Source organism: Pan troglodytes, chromosome 8 (genome assembly GCF_028858775.2).
Source record: "Pan troglodytes isolate AG18354 chromosome 8, NHGRI_mPanTro3-v2.0_pri, whole genome shotgun sequence".
NCBI classification, from domain to species: Eukaryota; Metazoa; Chordata; class Mammalia; order Primates; family Hominidae; genus Pan; species Pan troglodytes.
The window spans coordinates 51133657-51154533 of NC_072406.2; the positions used below are offsets into that span (position 1 = coordinate 51133657).

The 20877-nt window shown below is 37.7% G+C and overlaps 1 protein-coding gene across 26 annotated transcripts in view; it reads left to right on the forward strand.

Annotated features, from left to right (window-relative positions):
* ZNF37A (zinc finger protein 37A) overlaps positions 1 to 20877 on the forward strand; it is a 30029-nt gene that overhangs the window by 2326 nt on the left and 6826 nt on the right. For 15 of the 26 annotated variants that reach the window (XM_016963049.4, XM_009458313.5, XM_009458314.5 and 12 more), the window contains 2 exons: positions 19123 to 19249; positions 19551 to 19646. In XM_016963049.4, coding sequence (XP_016818538.1) covers positions 19123 to 19249; positions 19551 to 19646 — 223 coding nt within the window. Of the gene's footprint in view, positions 1 to 19122; positions 19250 to 19550; positions 19697 to 19734; positions 20053 to 20877 lie in introns of those variants that run through there. The other 11 variants (XM_016963059.4, XM_016963060.4, XM_016963058.4 and 8 more) reach the window with 6 other exon arrangements.

The following is a 20877-nucleotide window of genomic DNA, read 5'->3' on the forward strand; positions in this document are numbered from 1 at the left end:
GTAAGTTGTTTATTTTTTCACCGTTTTGCTTAAAAGTAATTATTGAGGTTTAAAAAATGTCTATACATTCATATGAAAGTAGAAATAACATCAGGGAAAATATAGAGGAGAGGTCACATTACATTTCATGGGTCAAATGCAGCCTGCCGCATGTTTTTTTATGGTCCACAAATGAAGGATGGTTTTTATATTTTTAGGTGGCTGAGGGAAAAAAAACAAGAATTATATGAAATTCAGATTTCATTATATATAAAGTTTTATTGGGACTCAGCTAAACTCATGTATTTATGTGTTGTCTGTTGGTACTTTCATACTATGAGGGCAGAGTTGACTGGTTGCAGCAGAGACTGTAATGGCCCACAAGCCTAAAATATTTACTGTGAGACCCTTTACAGAAAATGTTTGCTGATTTCTGATAAAGAGTTGATGAAGAGTAAAACAAAAATGTCATGTAAGTGAATGCAGATCTTGTGATCTCACAGAGTTGTGAAACTGGAACATAAAACAGTTTGTCAATGGGCTTTATTAGGTGACACTGTGAAACTTCTGATGACAGTCTTGCAGTTACATGAAAAAGTAGTACAACGAAGTGAATAATTCATGTGCAGTCCAGGGGAAAACTTAAGAGATATCAAGAGAAAGTATGTGATTAAAAAATTCAAATAGGCCGGGCTAGGTGGCTCATGCCTGTAATCCCAACACTTTGGGAGGGCGAGGTGGGTGGATCATGAGGTCAGGAGTCCGAGACCAGCCTGACCAACATGGTGAAACCCCGTCTCTACTAAAAATACAAAAATTAGCTTGGCATGTTGGCGTGCACCTGTAATCCCAGCTAGTCAGGAGGCTGAGGCAGGAGAATCACTTGAACCTAGGAGGCGGAGGGTGCAGTGAGCTGAGATTGAGATTGCACCACTGCACTCCAGCCTGGGTGACAGAGTGAGACTCCGTCTCAAAAAAAAAAAAAAAATCACATGAATTGTGTAGCATTAGGACTTATGGTTGTTTAAAGAAACAATCCTGGTAGGCTAGGGTGATCATGGGTTGTTAGGATGTGGCAGGCTTTGTGACAGCCCTAGAGACTGGGCAGAACTGGAATATTTGCAATAACTTTCAAGGGATTCTACCTAAAAAAAAAATTATGGTAAAATACACATCACATGAAATTCACAATTAAGCCATTTTAAAGTATAGAATTCAATGACTTTAGTACGTTCACAATGTTGTACCACCATAACCACCATTTATTTCTGGAATATTTTCATCATACCAAAAGGAAACATAGTACCCTTAATAAGCAGTGTTGTAACTTAATAAGCAGTTGCTCCCTTTTTCCCCTCTGCTCCAGCCCCTAGCAACCAATAATCTCCTGTCTTTATAGATATGCCTGTTTTAGATATGGCATACAAATGGAATCATACAATTTGTAGCCTTTTGTGTCTGATCTCTCACTTAGAATAATGTTTTCAAGACCCATTTATGTTGTAGTTGTATATCAGTACTTTGTCCCTTTTTATGACTGAACAATATTCTATTATATGGATATACCAACTTTCGTTTATCCATTCATCTGTTGATGGACATTGGGGGTCATCCTGTGTTTCGCTATTGTGAATAGTGCTCCTATGAGCATTCATGTACAAATATTTGTTAGAATACATGCTCTCAGTTGTTCTGGGTATATACCTACGAGTGAAATTGCTGGGTCGTATGGTAATTTTACATTTAATTTATTGTGAAACTGACAGTTTTCCACAGCAGGGTGCTTTGCAATCCATAGGAATTTTTAGTTAGCTTTTCTATTTCTGCAAAAAAGTATGTTGAGTTTTTTATAAGTATTGCATTGGGTAAGTATTGGAGTGGGTAATAACACTTTGGGGAGTGTTATCATCTTAATATTAAATCTTATAATCCATGAATGTAAGATTTTTTTTCCCCTAAGTCTTCTTTCCTTCATTAATGTTTTGTAGTTTTCAGTGTACAAGTGTTGCATATCCTTGCTTAAATTTATTAAATAGTTTTTCATTTAAATGCTATTGTAAATTATATGAAATTCAGACTTCAGTGTCTATAAAGTTTTATTGAGACTCAGCCATACTCATGTATTTATGTATAGTCTGTGGGTACTTTCACACTATGAGGGCAGAATTGACTGGTTGCAGTAGAGACTGTAATGGCCCATAAGCCTAAAATTTTTTTGTTTAAATGCTATTATAAGTGGAATTGTTAATTTGCTTTTTGACTGTGCATTGTAATGAGTACACAACTAATTTTTGAGTGTTGATCTTGTATCCTGTAATTTTGCTGAATTTGTTTCCTACTTGTAGTAGTTCCTTTGTGGATACTTTAGTATTTTTTGCATATAAGATCATGTCATCTGCAAACGAAAATATTTTATTTATTTCTTTCCAATTTGGGTGTGTGTATTTATTTAGCCTAATTGCTCTGGCTGGAATTTTTAGTACAATGTTGAATATATGTGGCCAAAGCAGGAATCTTTATTTATTGTTAGTTTTTTGTTTTAGCAATCTTAACCATTTTGGGATGTACAATTCAGAAGCAGTGTTATGTATGTGTATTCATATCGTACATATAATCTCCAGAACTTTTTCATCTTGGCAAATTGAAATTCTGCACCTATTAAACAGTAACTCCCCATTTTCCCTTCCTCCTTGCCCCTGGCAACCACCATCCTACTTTCTGTTCTATGAGTTTCACTACTTTTGCTATATCTCATTTAAGTGAAATCACAAATAAGTATTTGTCTTATTGTGACAGTCTTATTTCACCTAGCATAATGTCCTCAAGCTTCCTCAGTGTTGTAGCATGTGTCAGAATTTATCTCCTTTTTAATGTTGAATGATATTTCATTGTACCCATGTTTTATTAATTCATCTGTCAGTGGACATTTGGGTTCCTTCCTCCTTTTAACTGTTGTGAATAATGTTACTGTGAACATGGGTGTACAACTTTCTCGTTGAGATCCTTCTTTCAGTTCTTTTGGTTATATACTCAAAAGTGGTATGGCTGGAATCTATGGTAATTCTATTTTTAATTTCTTGAGGAAACACCAACCTGTTTTTTACAGAAGGTGCACCATTTTTACAGTCCCATCCTCAGTTGTGCAGGATTCTGATTTCTCCATATCCTTGCCAACACTCGTTATTTTCTTTTGTTGTTTTGATAGCAGCCATTGTAATGGGTGTATGGTAATTTTTCATCGTGGTTTTGATTTGTATTTCCCTAATGATTAGTGATGTTGAGCATATTTTCATAAGCTTGTTGACCATTTATATATCTTTTATGGTGAAATGTATCGGGGAACCTGCTCCGATAGTCACGTAGGTTCTTTTCTATTTTCCCTAAGCATCGGCCAGTTTGAGAAATAAAGGGACAGAGTATAAAAGAGAGAAATTGTAAAGCTGGGCTTCTCGGGGAGACATCACATGTCGGTAGGTTCCGTGATGCCCCACAAGCCATAAAACCAGCAAGTTTTTATTAGGGAGTTTCAAAAGGGGAGGGAGTATGCGAATAGGTGTGGGTCACAGACATCAAGTACTTTACAAGGTAATAGAATATCACAAGGCAAGTGGAGGCAGCGTGAGATCACAGGACCGCAGGACCGGTGCGAAATTAAAATTGCTAATGAAGTTTTGGGCACCATTGTCATTGATAACATCTTATCAGGAGACAGGGTTTTGAGAGCAACCGGTCTGACCAAAATTTATTAGGTGGGAATTTCCTCTTCCTAATAAGCCTGGGAGAACTATGGGAGACTGGGGTCTATTTCACCCCTACAGCCTACAGACCATAGGAGACGGCCACACCCAGGGGGCTGTCTATAGGCCTATTCCCCCAGGCTTGTATTCTGTTTCCCAGGGATGTTCCTTGCTGAGAAAATTCAGCGATATTTCTCCCATTTGCTTTTGAAAGAAGAGAAATATGGCTCTGTTCCGCTCGGCTCACTGGCAGTCAGAGTTTAAGGTTATCTTTCTTATTCCCTGAACAATTGCTGTTATCCTGTTCTTTTTTCAAGGTGCCCAGATTTCGTATTTGTGCAAACACACATGCTCTACAATTTGTGCAGTTAATGCAATTATCACATGGTCCTCAGGTGACATACATCTTCCTCAGCTGACAGGATTAAAAGATTAAAGACAGGCATAGGAAATCACAAGGGTATTGATTGGGGAAGTGGTAAGTGTCCATGAAATCTTCACAATTTATGTTTAGAGATTGCAGTAAAGACAGGCATAAGAAATTATAAAAGTATTAATTTGGGGAACTAATAAATGTCCATGAAATCTTCACAATCCACTTTCTTCTGCCTTGGCTGCAGCCGGTCCCTCCGTTTGGGGTCCCTGACTTCCTGCAACAAAATGTCTGTTCAAGTCCTTTGTCCATCTTTGAATCAGGTTATTTTGTTTGTTTTGAGTTGTAGGGGTTATTTTTTATATTAATTCCTTATCAGATACATGAATTGCAAATATTTCCTCCTGTTGTGTTTTGCCTTTTAATTCAGTTAACCATGCCCTTTGATGCAAAATTTTTAAGTTTGATATAGTCCAATTTATTTTTACTACTGTTGCCTGTGGTTTTTGGTATTATATCCAAGAAAACATTGCCACATATAATGTCAAGAATCCATTCTCCAATGTGTTCTGCCATGAGTTTTGTAACTTTAATTTTAATTCTTAGATTTAGGTGTTTGATTCATTTTGAGTTAATTTTTTTTTTTTTAGTTTTGTTTTTCATGTGGCTATCCAGTTTTTCCAACACTATCTGTTAGAAAAATTGTCCTTTCCTTATTGACTGTTCTTGACAACTTTGTTGAAAATCATTTTACCATACATGCATGGGTTTTCAAGATCATTTTGGCTAGTTGAGATACCTTGAAATTCCATGTTAACTTCAGGATGATTTATTTCTATTTCTGTTACTATGTCTCCTTTGTAGACTGACCTTTTTTTTTTTTTTTAATCAATATGTAATGTTTTGCTCTTGTAACAATTTTTGACTTAAAGTCTCTTTTGTCTCAGTATAGCCACCCTGGCATTCTTTAGGTTACTATCCTCTTCTGTCATTTCAATTTCAGCCTATTGTGTTGTGTGTTTGTATCTAACGAGAGTGTCTTATAGACTATATATAGTTGGATCATATATTTGTATTTATTTTGCCAATTTCTTTTTCCTTTTCTTTTTCTTTTTTTTTTTTTTTGAGACAGAGTCTCACTGTGTCGCCCAGGCTGGAGTGCAGTGGTGTGATCTTGACTCTCTGCAACCTCCACCTCCAGGGTTCAAACAATTCTTCTGCCTCAGCCTCCCGAGGAGCTGGGATTACTGGTGCACACCATGACGCCTGGCTAATTTTTGTGTATATATATTTTTTCTTTTAGTAGAGACAGGGTTTCACGGTATTGGCCAGGCTGGTCTCAAACTCCTGACCTCGTGATCTGCCCGCCTTGGCCTCCCAAAGTGCTGGGATTACAGGTTTGAGCCACCATGCCCAGCCTATTTTGCCAATTTCTGTCTTTTAGTTGGGAGTTTAGTTTATTTACATTTAAAGTAAATGATAAACTGAAAAAGGACTTATGCCATTTTGCTATTTATTTTCCATATGTATTACATCTTGTTTTCAGTTTTTCTGTGTATGCCTTCTTTTGTGTTTTTTTCTAATGTGCCATTTTAATTCCTTTTGTATTTCTTTGTATTCATTATTTACCTAGTGTTAATACTTGGAATTGCAATTAACATCTTGAATTTATAACAATCTAGCTTGCATTAATACCAACTAAGCCTTAATATTATATAAAAACTCTGCTCCATACAGCTTTGTCCCTGTCTTTTGTCTTCTTATTGTCACATATTAGGCCTTCATAAATTGTGTGCACATTACATAGATGCATAATTATTGTTTTATGTATCTGTCTTTTAAATCACATAAAAAAAAGAGAACATAAAAGCCAAGAATACAATAAGACTGGCTTTTGCATTTACTTACAGTAGTTACTTTTATCATTTGAATTTTTTGTTTGTTTGGATTGGAGTTACTGTCTAGTATCCTTTTGTTTCAACCTGAGGGGCTTCCTTTTGCATTTCTTGTAGGACAGGTCTAGTACTAACACATTCTCTCAGATTCTGTTGATCTAGGAATGTTTTAATTTCCCCTTCCTTTTTGAAAGGTAGTTTTGCCTAATGTAGAATTTTTGTTATTTTTTTTTTCTTTTGGTACTTTAAAGGTGCCATTATCTTACTGCCTCTGGCCTTCATGGTTTCTAATGAAAGACTGGCTGTTAATCTTATTTCAGATCCTTTGTACATGGTTAGTCCCTTGTCTCTTGCTACTTTCAAGACTCTTTGTCTTTTGACAATGTATTATTTCTCTCAGTTTGAAGTTCTTTGATGTTATCATAATTATAGTTTCTTTAGAGTCTTGGACATAGAGATTCATGTCTTTCATCAATTTGGAAGGTCTTCAGACATTGTTTCTTCAGATATTTTTTGGTTCCCTTTTCTCCTCTTCGTTAGTAACTCTTGTTATTAACTTGTGGGTATGTTTGATGTTGTCTCCTGGATCTCTTAGGCACTGTCTATTTTTCACCATTCTTTTTCTCTGCTCCACAGAATGAGTAATCCCCATCAGTGTCTTCAATTTTGCTGATTCTTTGTTCTCTTTGAGCTCCAATCTGTCACTGATTTTCACTGATTTTAAAAAATTTTAGTTGTTGTACTTGTCAGCTCCAGACAGTCCTAATTACATTTTTATAATTTTCTACTCTACATTAATATTTTATATTTGGCACAGCATCATTCTCCTGGTTTCTGTTAGTTCTTTGTCTGGTTTCATTTAGCTCTTTGAGCACATTTAGAACAGGTGATTTAAATTCTTTATCTAGTAAGACCAATATCAAAGGTGTCTTTGAGTACAGGTTTTATTTCTTTGTTCTGTGTGTCTGTGGGTCATATTATCTTCTTTGCATGCCTCATAATTTTTTATTGAAAACTGAACATTTTGAGTATTAAAATGTGCTAATTCTAGAAATCAGATTCTTTTCCTCAGAATTTGTTGTTGCTGTTTATTTTGTATTATTTGCTTATTTTGTGACTTTTATAAACTATTTTTGTAAAGTCAGTGTTCTTTGTTGTACATGGTCACTGAAACCTCTGTTCTATTAGTTTAGTGGTCAGTCTGTGATTTGACAGAGATTTCTTTAAACGCCTAGAGCCAAAACAAAACAAAACACTCTTCTGGTCTGTGCATATTGGCCCTGTTTTAGGGCGCTCCTGTAATGGTTTGCCAGGCCATTTACATCTCTGCATTAACCTTTACTTCCTGCTTACACAGAGCGTGAAGGTCAACCAGATGTGAAAGCTTAGGTTCCTCTCAGGTTTTTTCTGAGCATGCATATTGTCTTGGACTTACACATGATCTCAATTCCCTGCTTTATGCAGGAGCTTTTCAAACCCCTTATCCCCACCCCTGGCCCCATGTGTTTCCTTCCCAGTTTTTACATTCCCAGTTTTTCAGTCCATCTGCTGCTTTTCTCATCTGGCTACTGTGGCCAGATAATTGCCTTTAAATGCTTTCAACAAGCACTTCCTGGAAGACTAGCCCTGAGAAAGTTTCAAGGCAGGCAAAACAAAGACAAGCCTGTGAGCCACTTCTTCAGAGAGCCCGCATAGACAGATCAAAATACACAACTACAGTTCTCTGAAAACAAGGTGCATACTGTCCACGTTGGCACAGGCATCAGCAAGCCATACCAGGAATGTTCTGGGTGTACTAGGTTTTTAATTAGATTGGAGAATTCTGAAAAGCTTGATGCTGAGAGGTGTTTTTTTTTTTTTTTTTTCTTCCCCAGCTTAATTGTTGCTTTAGTTTGGGATGGAGTTTTGGAGTTACCTTTTCCATTTTCAGCCTACCCCCGACATCAGTTTTTGAGTAATTACTCTGTGGAACAACAGATGTGCCTGGCCCATCTTGTCCTTTTCCTGCAGTACCTCTACCATTAGCCATTTCTCCAAAGGACATTGTTCTTTCTAGTGGAGGATGGAATTTAAAAACCAAGATCTGGGTGCTTATTGCTAAAGGTTGTTACTGCCTCAATCCCTCTCAATTGACAGTTAGGAAATACATGTGTGTATGTATACATACACACGCACATAGAAATACACATGTGTACACCTATTTTTGTATTGGTCTGTCTATACATATTTTTTAAACAATGAGTTTACGTAGACATTTCCCAGTTTCAATCTTAACCCCATAGCCTTTCTGTTTTCCATCTTTGTAACTTCTTTCTTCAACGGTGAGAAACCAGGCTATACCATTATCCACAATATTTATTTGCTCCTTCTCCCTGTTTGCATCCAATCTTTTTTCTTTTTCTTTCTTTTTTTTTTTTTTGAGATGGAGTTTTGCTCTTGGTGCCCAGGCTGGAATGCAATGGCATGATCTCAGCTCACCGCAACCTCCGCCTTCTGGGTTCAAGTGATTCTCCTACCTCAGCCTCCCAAGTAGCTGGGATTACAGACATGTGCCACCATGCCTGGCTAATTTTGTATTTTTAGTAGAGACAGGGTTTCTCCATGTTGGTCAGGCTGGTCTTGAACTCCCGACCTCAGGTGATCTGCCCACCTTGGCCTAACAAAGTGTTGGGATTACAGATGTGAGCCACCATGCCCGGCCTGTATCTAATCTCTTACCTGCCAGTGCTACCTGTCTCCTCAGCTCTGGTTTGATCCCTTAGATCACCATTCCTGGAATTATCCATAGTTGCTATATTAAATATTCAAATCAGATTTGATGTATTAAAACATTTTAGAAGTTAAAAGGGGCCATTTGACTAAGTCTTATTTTTGGAAAAACATCATTACTTTATGTAAGCTTATCAAAAATAAAATTTCTGATTATTAGCAGCACAGTATCTAAACCTGTCTCTACAAGTTGTCAAGCCACTACTTTGTCCATTAAATTATAAGGACACTTATCCCATTCATGAAGGCAGAGCTTCCTAATCACCTCCTAAAGGCCATGCCTCTTCATACTATTGCAATGGTATTAGATTTCAACATATGAAGTTGTGAAGGGGACACACATTCAGACCATAGCACTAAGTATTTTATTTTACTTAATACTACCATAAATGGAATTATTTTCTGAATTTCCTTTTGGATTGTTCATTGTTGGAGTATTTTTTTTAAAAAAACCTAATTGTTGTGTGTTGATTTTGTACTCTGCAACTATGCCAAAACTATTTGTTAGCTCATAGATGTTTTGTGGATTATATGCTAAATAATGTTATCTGCAAATAGAGTAGTTTTACTTCTGCCTTTCAATTTGAATGTCTTTTATTTTTTTTTCTTGCCATTTGCTCTGGCTAGAACTTTTAATACAGTGTTGAATTGCAGTGGTGTGAAAGCACTATCATTGCCTGTTCATGATCTTAGGGGGGGATCTTTCAGTCTTTCACTATGGAGTATGTTACCTATGAGTTTTTTGTATATGTGCTTTATTATGTGGAGGAACAGGCAGCAGTCTTTGCTGTTTGGCAGCCTCCACTGGTGATACCGAGGCAAACAGGGTCTGGAGTGGACCTCCAGCAAACTCCAGCAGACCTGCAGCAGAGGGGCCTGACTATTAGAAGGAAAACTAACAAAGAGAAAGGAATAACATCAACATCAACAAAAAGGACATCCATTCAGAGACCCCATCTGAAGGTCACCAACATCAAACACCAAAGGTAAATAAATCCACGAAGATGGGGAGAAACCAGCGCAAAAGGCTGAAAATTCCAAAAACCAGTACACCTCTTCTCCAACACACTCCTCCACACAACTCCTTGCCTGCAAGGGAACAAAACTGGACAGATAATGAGTTTGACAAATTGTCAGAAGTAGGCTTCAGAAGGTGGGTAATAATAACTAACTCCTCCAAGCTAAAGGAGCATGTTCTATCCAATGCAGGGAAGCTAAGAACCTTGATAAAAGGATAGACAAATTGCTAACTAGAATAACCAGGTTAGAGAAGAACATAAATCACCTGATGGAGCTGAAAAACACAGCACAAGAACTTCGTGAAGCATACATAAGTATCAATAGCTGAATCAATCAAGTGGAAGAAAGGACATAAGAGATTGAAGATCAAATTAATGAAATAAAGTGAGAAAACAAGATTAGAGAAAAAAGAATGAAAAGGAACGAACAAAGCCTCCAAGAAATACGGGACTATGTGAAAAGACCAAATCTGTGTTTGATTGGTGTACCTGAAAGTGACGGGGACAATGGAACCAAGCTGGAAAACACCTTCAGGATATTATCCAGGAGAACTTACCCAGCCTAGCAAGAGAGGCCAACATTCAAATTCAGGAAATACAGATAACACCACAAAGATACTCCTAAAGAAGAGCAACCCAAGACACATAATCATCAGATTCAGCAAGGTTGAAATGAAGGAAAACATTTTAAGGGCAGCCAGAGAGAAAGGTCAGGTCACCCACAAAGGGAAGTCCATCAGACCAACAGCAGAACTCTCTACAGAAACCCTACAAGCCATAAGAGAGTGGGGGCCAATATTCAGCATTCTTAAAGAAAAGAATTTTCAACCCAGAATTTCATATCCAGCCAAACTAAGCTTCATAAGCGAAGGAGAAATAAAATCCTTTACAGACAAGCAAATGCTGAGAGATTTTTGTCACCACCAGGCCTGCCTTACAAGAGTTCCTGAAGGAAGCACTAAACATGGAAAGGAACAACCAGTACCAGCCACTGCAACAACATACCAAATTGTAAAGACCATCGATACGATGAAAAAACTGCATCAACTAATGGGCAAAATAACCAGCTAGCATCATAACGACAGGATCAGATTCACACATAACAATATTAACCTTAAATGTAAATGGGCTAAATGCCCCAGTTAAAAGACACAGACTGGCAAATTGGATAAAAAGTCAGCATCCATCAGTGTGCTGTATTCAGGAGACCCATCTCATGTGCAAAGACACACATAGGCTCAAAATAAAGGGATGGAGGAATATTTACCAAGCAATTGGAAAGCAAAAGAAGCAGGTGTTACAATCTTAGTCACTGATAAAACAGACTAAACCAACGAAGATCAAAAGAGACAAAGAAGGGCATTACATAGTGGTAAAGGGATCAATGCAACAAGAAGAGCTAACGACCCTAAATATATATGCACCCAATACAGGAGCAGCCAGATTCATAAAGCAAATTTTTAGAGACCTACAAAGACACTTAGACTCCCACACAATAATAGTGGGAGACTTTAACAACCCACTGTCAGTATTAGACAGATCATCAAGACAGAAAATTAACAAGGATATTCAGAACTTTAACTCAGCTCTGGACCAAGCAGACCTAATAGACATCTACAGAACTCTCCCCACCCAAATTAACAGAATATAGATTCTTCTCAGCACCACATCACATTTATTCTAAAATTGACCACATAATTGGAAGTAAAACACTCCTCAGCAAATGCAAAAGAACGGAAATCATAACAGTCTCTTGGGCCACAATGCAATCAAGTTAGAAATCAGGATTAAGAAACTCACTCAAAACTGCACAATTACATGAAAACTGAACAACCTGCTCCTGAATGGCTACTGGGTAAATAATGAAATTAAGGCAGAAATAAAGAAGTTATTTGAAACCAATGAGAACAAAGACACAACATACCAGAATCTCTGGGACACATTTAAAGCAGTGTCTAGAGGGAAGTTTGTAGCACTAAATGCCCACAACAGAAAGTAGGAAAGATCTAAAATAGACACCCTAACATCACAAAAGAACTAGAGAAGCAAGAGCAAATACATTCAAAAGCTAGCAGAAGGCAAGAAATAACTAAGAGCAGAACTGACGGAGATAGAGATACGAAAAACCCTTCAAAAAATCAATGAATCCAGGAGCTGGTTTTTTGAAAAGATAAACAAAATAGAATAGCCAGAGGAATAAAGAAGAAAAGAAAGAAGAATAAAATAGATGCAATAAAAAATGATAAAGGGGATATCACCACTGATCCCACAGAAATACAAACTACCATCAGAGAATACTATAAACACCTCTATGCAAATAATCTAGAAAATCTAGAAGAAATGGATAAATTCCTGGACACTTACACCCTCTCAAGTCTAAAGCAGGAAGAAGTCAAATCCCTGAATAGACAAATAACAAGTTCTGAAATTGAGGCAGTAAATAATAGCCTACCAACCAAAAATGTCTAGGACCAGACGGATTCACAGCCGAATACTACCAGAGGTACAAAGAGGAGCTGATACCATTCCCTCTTAAAGTATTCCAAGCAACAGAAAAAGAGGGAATCCTCTCTAACTCATTTTATGAGGCCAGCATCATCCTGATACCGAAACATTGCAGGGACACAACAAAAAAAGAAAATTTCAGGCCAATATCCCTGATGAACATTGACACAAAAATCCTCAATACAATACTGGCAAACTGAATCCAGCAGCGCTTCAAAAAGCTTATCCACCATGCTCAAGTCAGCTTCATCCCTGGGATGCAAGGCTGGTGCATCATAGGCAAATTAATAAATGTACTCCTTTCATCACATAAACAGAATCAATGACAAAAACCACATGATTATCTCAGTAGGTGCAGAAAAGGCCTTTGAGAAAATTCAACACCCCTTCATGCTTAAAACTCTCAAAAAACTAGGTATTGATGGAGCATATCTCAAAATAATAATAAGAGCTATTTATGACAAACCTACAGCCAATATAATACTGAATGGGCAAAAACTGGGAGCATTCCCGTTGAAAACCAGCACAAGACAAGGATGCCCTCTCTCGCGACTCCTATTCAACATAGTATTGGAAGTTCTGGCCAAGGCATTCAGGCAAGAGAAAGAAATAAAGGGTATTCAGATAGGAAAAGAGGAAGTCAAATTTGTCTCTGTTTGCAGATGACATGATTCTATATTTAGAAAACCCCATCATCTCAGCCCAAAATCTCCTAAAGCTGATAAGCAACTTCAGGAAAGCCTCAGGATACAAAATCAATGTGCAAAAATGACCACCAGTCCTATACACCAATAATAGAAAAACAGAGAGCCAAATCATGAGTTAATTCCCATTCACAATTTCTACAAACAGAATAAAATACCTAGGAATACAAGTTACACGGGATGCGAAGGACCTCTTCAAGAAGAACTACAAACCACTGCTCAAGGAAGTAAGAGAGGACACAAACAAATGGAAAAGCATTCCATGCTTATGGATAGGAAGAATCAGTATTGTGAAAATGGGCATATTGCCCAAAGTAATTTATAGATTCAAGCTATCCCCATCAAGTTACCATTAACATTCTTCACAGAATTAGAAAAAAACTACTTTAAATTTTATATGGAACCAAAAAAGAGCCTGGATAGCCAAGATGATTCTAAGCCAAAAGAACAAAGCTGGAGGCATCACACTACCTGACTTCAAACTATACTGCAAGGCTACAGTAACCAAAACAGCATGGTACTGGTACCAAAACAGAGATATAGATCAATGGAACAGAACAGAGGCCTCAGGAGTAACACCACACGTCTACAACCATCTGATCTTAGACAAACCTGACAAAAGCAATGGGGAAAGGAGTCCCTATTTAATAAATGGTGTTGGGAAAACTGGCTAGCCATATAAAGAAAACTGGAACTGGACCCCTTCCTTACACCTTATACAAAAATTAGCTCAAGATGGATTAAAGACTTAAACCTAAGACCTAAAACCATAAAAACCCTAGAGGAAAACCTAGGCAATATCATTCAGTACATAGGCATGGGCAAAACTTCATGACTAAAACACCAAAAACAATGGCAACAAATGCCAAAATTGACAAATGGGATCTAATTAAACTAAAGAGCTTCTGCACAGCAAAAGAAACTATCATCAGAGTGAACAGGCAATCTACAGAACGGGAGAAAATTTTTGCAATCTATCCATCTGACATAGGGCTAATATCCAGAATCTACAAAGAACTTAAACAAATTTACAAGAAAAAAACAACCCCATCAAAAAGTGGGTGAAGGATATGAACAGACACTTCTCAAAAGAAGACATTTATGCGGCCAACAAACATATGAAAAAAAGCTCATCATCACTGGTCATTAGAGAAATGCAAATCAAAACCACAATGAGATATTATCTCATGCCAGTTAGAATAGCAATCATTAAAAAGTCAGGAAACAACAGATGCTGGAGAGGATATAGAGAAATAGGAATGATTTTATACTGTTGGTGGGAGTGTGAATTAGTTCAACCATTGTGGAAGACAGTGTGGCGATTCCTGAAGGATCTAGAACCAGAAATACCATTTGACCCAGGAATCCCATTACTGGGTATATACCCAAAGGATTATAAATCATTCTACTATAAGGACACATGCATACATACTTTTTTTGTGGCACTATTCACAATAGCAAAGACTTGGAACCAACCCAAATGCCCATCAGTAATAGACTGGATAAAGAAAATGTGCCACATATACACCATGGAATGCTATGCAGCCATAAAAAAGGATGAGTTCATGTCCTTTGCAGGGACATGGATGAAGCTGGAAACCATCATTCTCAGCAAACTAACACAAGAACAGAAAACCAAACACTGCATGTTCTCACTCATAAGTGGGAGTTGGACAATGAGAACACATGGACACAGGAGGGGAACATCTCATACCAGGGCCTGTCAGGGGGTGGGGGGCTAGGGGAGAGATAGCATTAGGAGAAATACCTTATGTAGATGATGGGTTGATGGGTGCAGCAAACCACCATGGCACATGTGTACCTATGTAACAAACCTACATGTTCTGCACATGTACCCCAGAACTTATAATAATAAAAAAAAAACTGTTGACTGTGGTCACCCTGTTTTACTGTCAAATAATCTTATTCATTCTAATTACATTTTTGTATGCATTATTTGAAGAAATTTATCCACTCTGCCAGTCTCCCATTTTTCTTATTTATTTAATCCTAATTTCTCTTTTAAGACCAAATCCAGATGAAAACTTGGCGTATAATCTTATAGCAGTTCGCTTGTTTGTTTTGAATCACATTTCAACCCAAAGGATTCCCTTTAGCATTCCTTGCAGAGTAGATCTAGTAAAAACATACTCCCTTAGCTGGTGTTCATCTGGGAATGTCCTCATTATTGACAGGCATGTTTGCCAGGCGTAGAATTCTCAGCTACAGCTTTTTCTTTCAGCACTTTGAATATATCAGTCCAGTGCCTTCTAACCTCCAAGGTTTCTGCTGATGATCTTTTTTTTTTTTTTTTTTTTTTGAGACGGAGTCTCACTTTGCCACCCAGGCTAGAGTGCAGTGGCGCGATCTCGGCCCACTGCAAGCTCCGCCTCCCGGGTTCACGCCATTCTCCTGCCTCCGCCTCCTGAGTAGCTGGGACTGCAGGCGCCCGCCACTACGCCCGGCTAATTTTTTGTATTTTTAGTAGAGACGGGGTTTCACTGTGTTAGCCAGGATGGTCTCGATCTCCTGACCTCGTGCGTGATCAGCCCACCTCGGCCTCCCAAAGTGCTGGGATTACAAGCGTGAGCCACCGTGCCCGGCCTGCTGATGATCTTTTTGAGGTTCTTTTGTATGTGACAAATTGCTTCTCCTTTGCTGCTTCAAGATTCTCTGTCATTTTTTTTTTTTTCCTGACTGTTTGGTTATAAGATGTCTTGGTGGATGTATTTGAGTTTATTTTGAGTTTATTGTGCTTCCTGGATGTATAGATTTGTGTCTTTCACCAAATTTAGGAAGTTTTGGCTTTTCTGCAAATACTCTATTTCCTTGCCTCACTTTTATTCTTCTACATTTCCCGTAATTTTTGTGTTGGTCAGCATGATGGTGTCCCATAGGTCCTTTGGGTTCTGTTTATTTTTCTTAATTCTTTTTTGCTCTGATTCTCAAACTTGATAATTTCAGTAGTCTTATACTTAAATTCACGGATTCTTTTTGGCATTCCCAAATCTGCTGTTCAACTCCTGTGGTGAATTCATTATTTCAATTATGGTACTTTTTAGTTTTAGAATGTCTATTTGGTTATTATAATTTCAATCTCTTTTTTGATATTTGGTTTGTAAGTTGTTTTCATGGTTCTCCCTAGTTCTTGTATGTTTTCTTTTAGCTTTTGAGTATATTTAAGACTGTTGATTTAAAGTCTTTGTTTGAGAAGTGTTATGTTTGGTTTGCCTCAGTGTTATATGTCAATTTATATTTTTCCTGTGATTGGACAACACTTCCAGTTTCTTTGTATGCTTTGTGATTTTCTTGTTCCTGTTGAAACTGGGCATTTTAATATTATAATTTGGTAACTTTAGAAATCACTTTCTCATTCTTCTCTAGACTTTGCTGTTCTTAATATTGAAGTCTTCAGTCATCCATTTGTTTTTATGAATTTTTCAAACTGGTTTTTGCAGTCTCTATTTTAATTTCTAGTCATGTGTGGTCACTGAATTCTCTCTCTTTAGCTTGTGTTCAGGTACTGTTTTAACAGGCATTTTTCCTGGAAGGCCAGGATTCAAACAACAACCACCAAAAAAAAAAAACTAAAAAAAAACCCAACAAAACCCCTTTCCTATTATTTGCAAATTGGCTCTGTCCTGGGGCACTTTTTAAGCACTTAGCCTGGTCCATTTAGAACTTCATCTTAGTCTTCACTGCTTGCTTGCACTGAGCACAGAGATTAGCCAGAAGTAAAACCTTCGGGTCTTTTGAGGTCTTTGCCAAGCTTCTCCTGTCCTGGGTATGTGCTTGGCGTTCTGAATTCCCTAACCCATGTATGCCTACTGTTCCATTATTGGAATGCTAAGCATGTGGGTGTTATTTATATCCTACTGCTCAGGGTCATTTCAAGGTCTGATTGCAAAAATTAAAAAAAATTGCAACCTCAGACATAAACAGGCTATAATGTACACAGTGCTCTTGATTGCCCTCATTTCCCTCCAAAAAAGTCTCTCCTTAGCTTTTTTTTTTTCTTTCGGAATTCATTTTAGAATGGTATTTATCTCCTGGATTTATCTATATTTTACAAGCTATTCTTTTATTATCTATTTTTCCAGTTTTTATTTTGTTATAATTTGTGCAATTTTATATATTTAGATTTGTACAATTCTGTATTTTACATCCATTTTCTTTTTTTTTCTTTTCTTTTCTTGTCTTGTCTTCTTTTCTTTTCTTTCACAGAGTTTCACTCTTTTTGCCCAGGCTGCAGTACAGTGGTGTGATCTTGGCTCACTGCACACTCCGCCTCCCAGGTTCAAGTGATTCTCCTGTCTCAGCCTCCCGAGTAGCTGGGATTACAGGCGCCTGCCACCATGTCTGGCTAATTTTTGTATTTTTAGTAGAGACAGGGTTTCACCATGTTAGCCATGCTGGTCTTGAACTCCTGACCTTGTGATCCTCCTGCCTTGGCCTACCAAAGTGCTGGGATTACAGGCATGAGCCACCGCACCTGTCCCATTTTGTTTTCTAGTAGTGTTCAGAGAGTATTTGTTTTGTTTTCATAGTTAGGCAAATATTAACATTTAATTTTGGAATGCTCTTTTTTTAGTCTGTGATTTTTTTTTTTTTTTTTTTGAGATGGAGTCTCACTCTGTCACCCAGGCTGGAGTGTGGTGGCACAGTCTTGGCTCACTGCAATCTCTGCCTCCTGGGTGCAAGCGATTCTCCTCCCTCAGCCTCCCAAGTAGCTGGGATTACAGGCGTCCACAGTCAGGCATGGCTATTCTTTGTCTTTTTAGTAAAGATGGGGTTTTACCATGTTGGCCAGGCTGGTCTTGAACTCCAAACCTTAGGTCTCTTCCAAGCTTCAGAATCATCTCTGTAGCCTTCCACTGGATATGCTCACTTCCATGACATGAAGACATTCCAAGAGCAGCATGGCCTGCATGTGTCTTATTGTCACTCTGCACTCTCCCCTCCCGCAACACCCACCCTCCTGGATCTAATTTACAGACGTTCTAAGGCCTCTATGCAGGCCCTCTGGAAGTAGCCCTTCCTCTCTTCCTTTGCTTAGTGAATTCCCTCTTCCACATCTCCACTGCTGCCCCTTGGTATAGACAATCTACCTCTAATGCTGCTCTCCAGCAGTCTCAACTCTACTTTGGTGGCATTGCTTCCTCAGTGAAAACTGAATTATGTTACAGAGATTCAGGTGTGTATTTCCAGTTCACCATCAACTTCTGCTATTCGCATCAATGACCTGGGGTGGGTGGAGCAGGGAGCCTATGGCCTAAAGGAAGTATGCAAGATAATTGTGTTTATGTCATATACTGCCAGTCCTTTAGGACATGGGAGGAAAATATCAGCATGCCTATTTATATTTTTATCTAAAAAATAAGAACAAAATTAAGCTTTCCTTATATGTGGATTGGTTGTATTTTATTTACTTTATAAATAAATATAAATAAAACTAGTAGTTGCTAAAAATTTTTATGGATTAGATGAGTGATAAATATTTGGAGAACACTAACAGGATTAAAGCCAAAAGTATTTCCTAGTCTCCCTCATCTTCCATGCCTCTGCAACCTTTACCTCATCACAGGTAAGACATGCTCTTATCCTGTTAAGCAGTTCCACTGACTTGCCACATATTTTTTCAGGTTTTTAACCTTTTGTTAAGTTTTTCTTATATGTTTGCAAAGGAAGTAAAGTTTTATCACTTTAGTGAAATCTCACATGAATTTGCACAGAACACTTTTATGATCCATCTGTGTTACACATAGCTGTGGTGTGAGTCCTTTAAGTCCTGTGGTAGGTATGTCTCTGTATGTATGTTTCCTTATGAGAAGATATGTTCCTCTCTTGTAAGGAAGACTCTTGTGTTCAAATTGGAATACTCAGAAACTAAGAAAGTTCTAGGCACATGTAGGCACTAAATATTTTTGCATTAAGTAATAAATTAATGCACCAACAGGATATTTCTACTATGATTTTTTACTCACAATATGTAACATAAAACAACATATATCATAGGGGCCCTTTATAACAGTTTCTATTTAATTTTCAACAGTAAAAATGGTAAGAATTAGTCCCTAAACATCTTTTTTCACGTCAACTGATTCTTATCACTTCAGACTGAGCAAAATTGTGATTTTCCAGGGATCAGTGTCGTTTAGGGATGTGACTGTGGGCTTCACTCAAGAGGAGTGGCAGCATCTGGACCCTGCTCAGAGGACCCTGTACAGGGATGTGATGCTGGAGAACTACAGCCACCTTGTCTCAGTAGGTAGGTAGGAATTGTTTCCCATGTAGAAGGCCAGAATGCATGTCCTTTCTTATCAATAGAAACTTGTGGAACTTTTGTAAAATATAATAATATTTAGGTTTGAGATTCAGAGATCAAGGACAATTTATCCCTTTTGGATACCAGAAAGAATGTTTTCCTCTGCCCCCATGACAGGATTAAATGAAGTGTGTGTGTGTGTGTGTGTGTGTGTGTGTGTGTGTGTACTGTTTGGGGTATACTGTCTTCCTCCTTCAGGAAAACCCACCCAGTTTGTCCCAAGTAATACAATTCTCATTCACAGGGTATTGCATTCCTAAACCAGAAGTGATTCTCAAGTTGGAGAAAGGCGAGGAGCCATGGATATTAGAGGAAAAATTTCCAAGCCAGAGTCATCTGGGTGAGTTAGTATGTGCCAGATGGAATTTAAAGGAAGGTAGATCACAAAGGGTAAGTTTGGATAATAAGACCATTGAAATGTTCTTTAGGAATCATGTTTTAGAGGCTCCAGACCTTTGGAAGTAACATGTTGACGTGACCCAAATATGCAGTGACTCTGAATCACCCAGCATCTCCCAGTATCACTTTCATACACACATCTTGTTTTTTTTTTTTTAAATTGTGATATAAACTATATAGTTTAGCCAGAGATTAATAAAATTTTATATATATATGTAACACTCATGTACCCATCATTGAGATGAATATATAAAGTGATTTTTCAACACCCCCAGAAAGCTCCCTGTTGTACTCTTCCCAGTAAAGAGCATCCCTCCTTTTGTAAAATTAAATATATTTTTCTATACATGCTTTTTTGAGTTGCTCATTCATTAGCTTTTTACCATATTTACCATTTTTTACAGAATTGTTTTGAAATAGCCTGGGCCCAGTGGTTCATGCCTGTAATCCTAGGTCTTTGGGAGGCTGAGGTGGGAGGATCACTTCAGCCCAGGAATTTGAGACCAGCCTGGGCAAAATAAGAAGACCCCATCTCTGTGAAAACTTAAAAAATTAGCCAGGCATGGTGGCACACACCTGTGGTCCCATGCCTGGCTAATTTTTGTGATCTCAGCTACTGGGGAGCTGAGGTGACAGTCTTGCTTTAGCCTGGGAAGAGGCTGCAGTTAACTGTGTTTGTGCCATTGCACTGCAGCCTGGGTGACAGAGCAAGATTCTGTCTCTAAAAAATAAAAAGCAATTAAAATTAAAATTACACATTCAACCAGTAACGATTTCAGCGTGAAGTCTGAAAAAATTTGTGTTTGAAAAAGCTCTCCGGATAATACTGATAAACATTATTTGTTAAGTACCATTGATTTAAATATCTATATAGGGCACTGAGAGAAAATCATAGGTAAAGTAATGGCTGCCAGGAACATAGTTGTTGAACAAAAACAGAACTGCATGAAATATTTTAAAATTCAGTGTTTAACAAATAATATTGTTATAGCAATCCAGCTGATGTTTGTGCTTAAATGAATTATAAAAACAGTCCTTTCATGTTTTTTAGTAAATGAACCTGGGAAATTTGGGAAGGAAACTTTTTAAAAACACTGTTAGACTGCAAACTGACAATGGAAAAACAATCAGTACGAGATTATGATGGGAATGAGCAATTTATGAGGGACAAA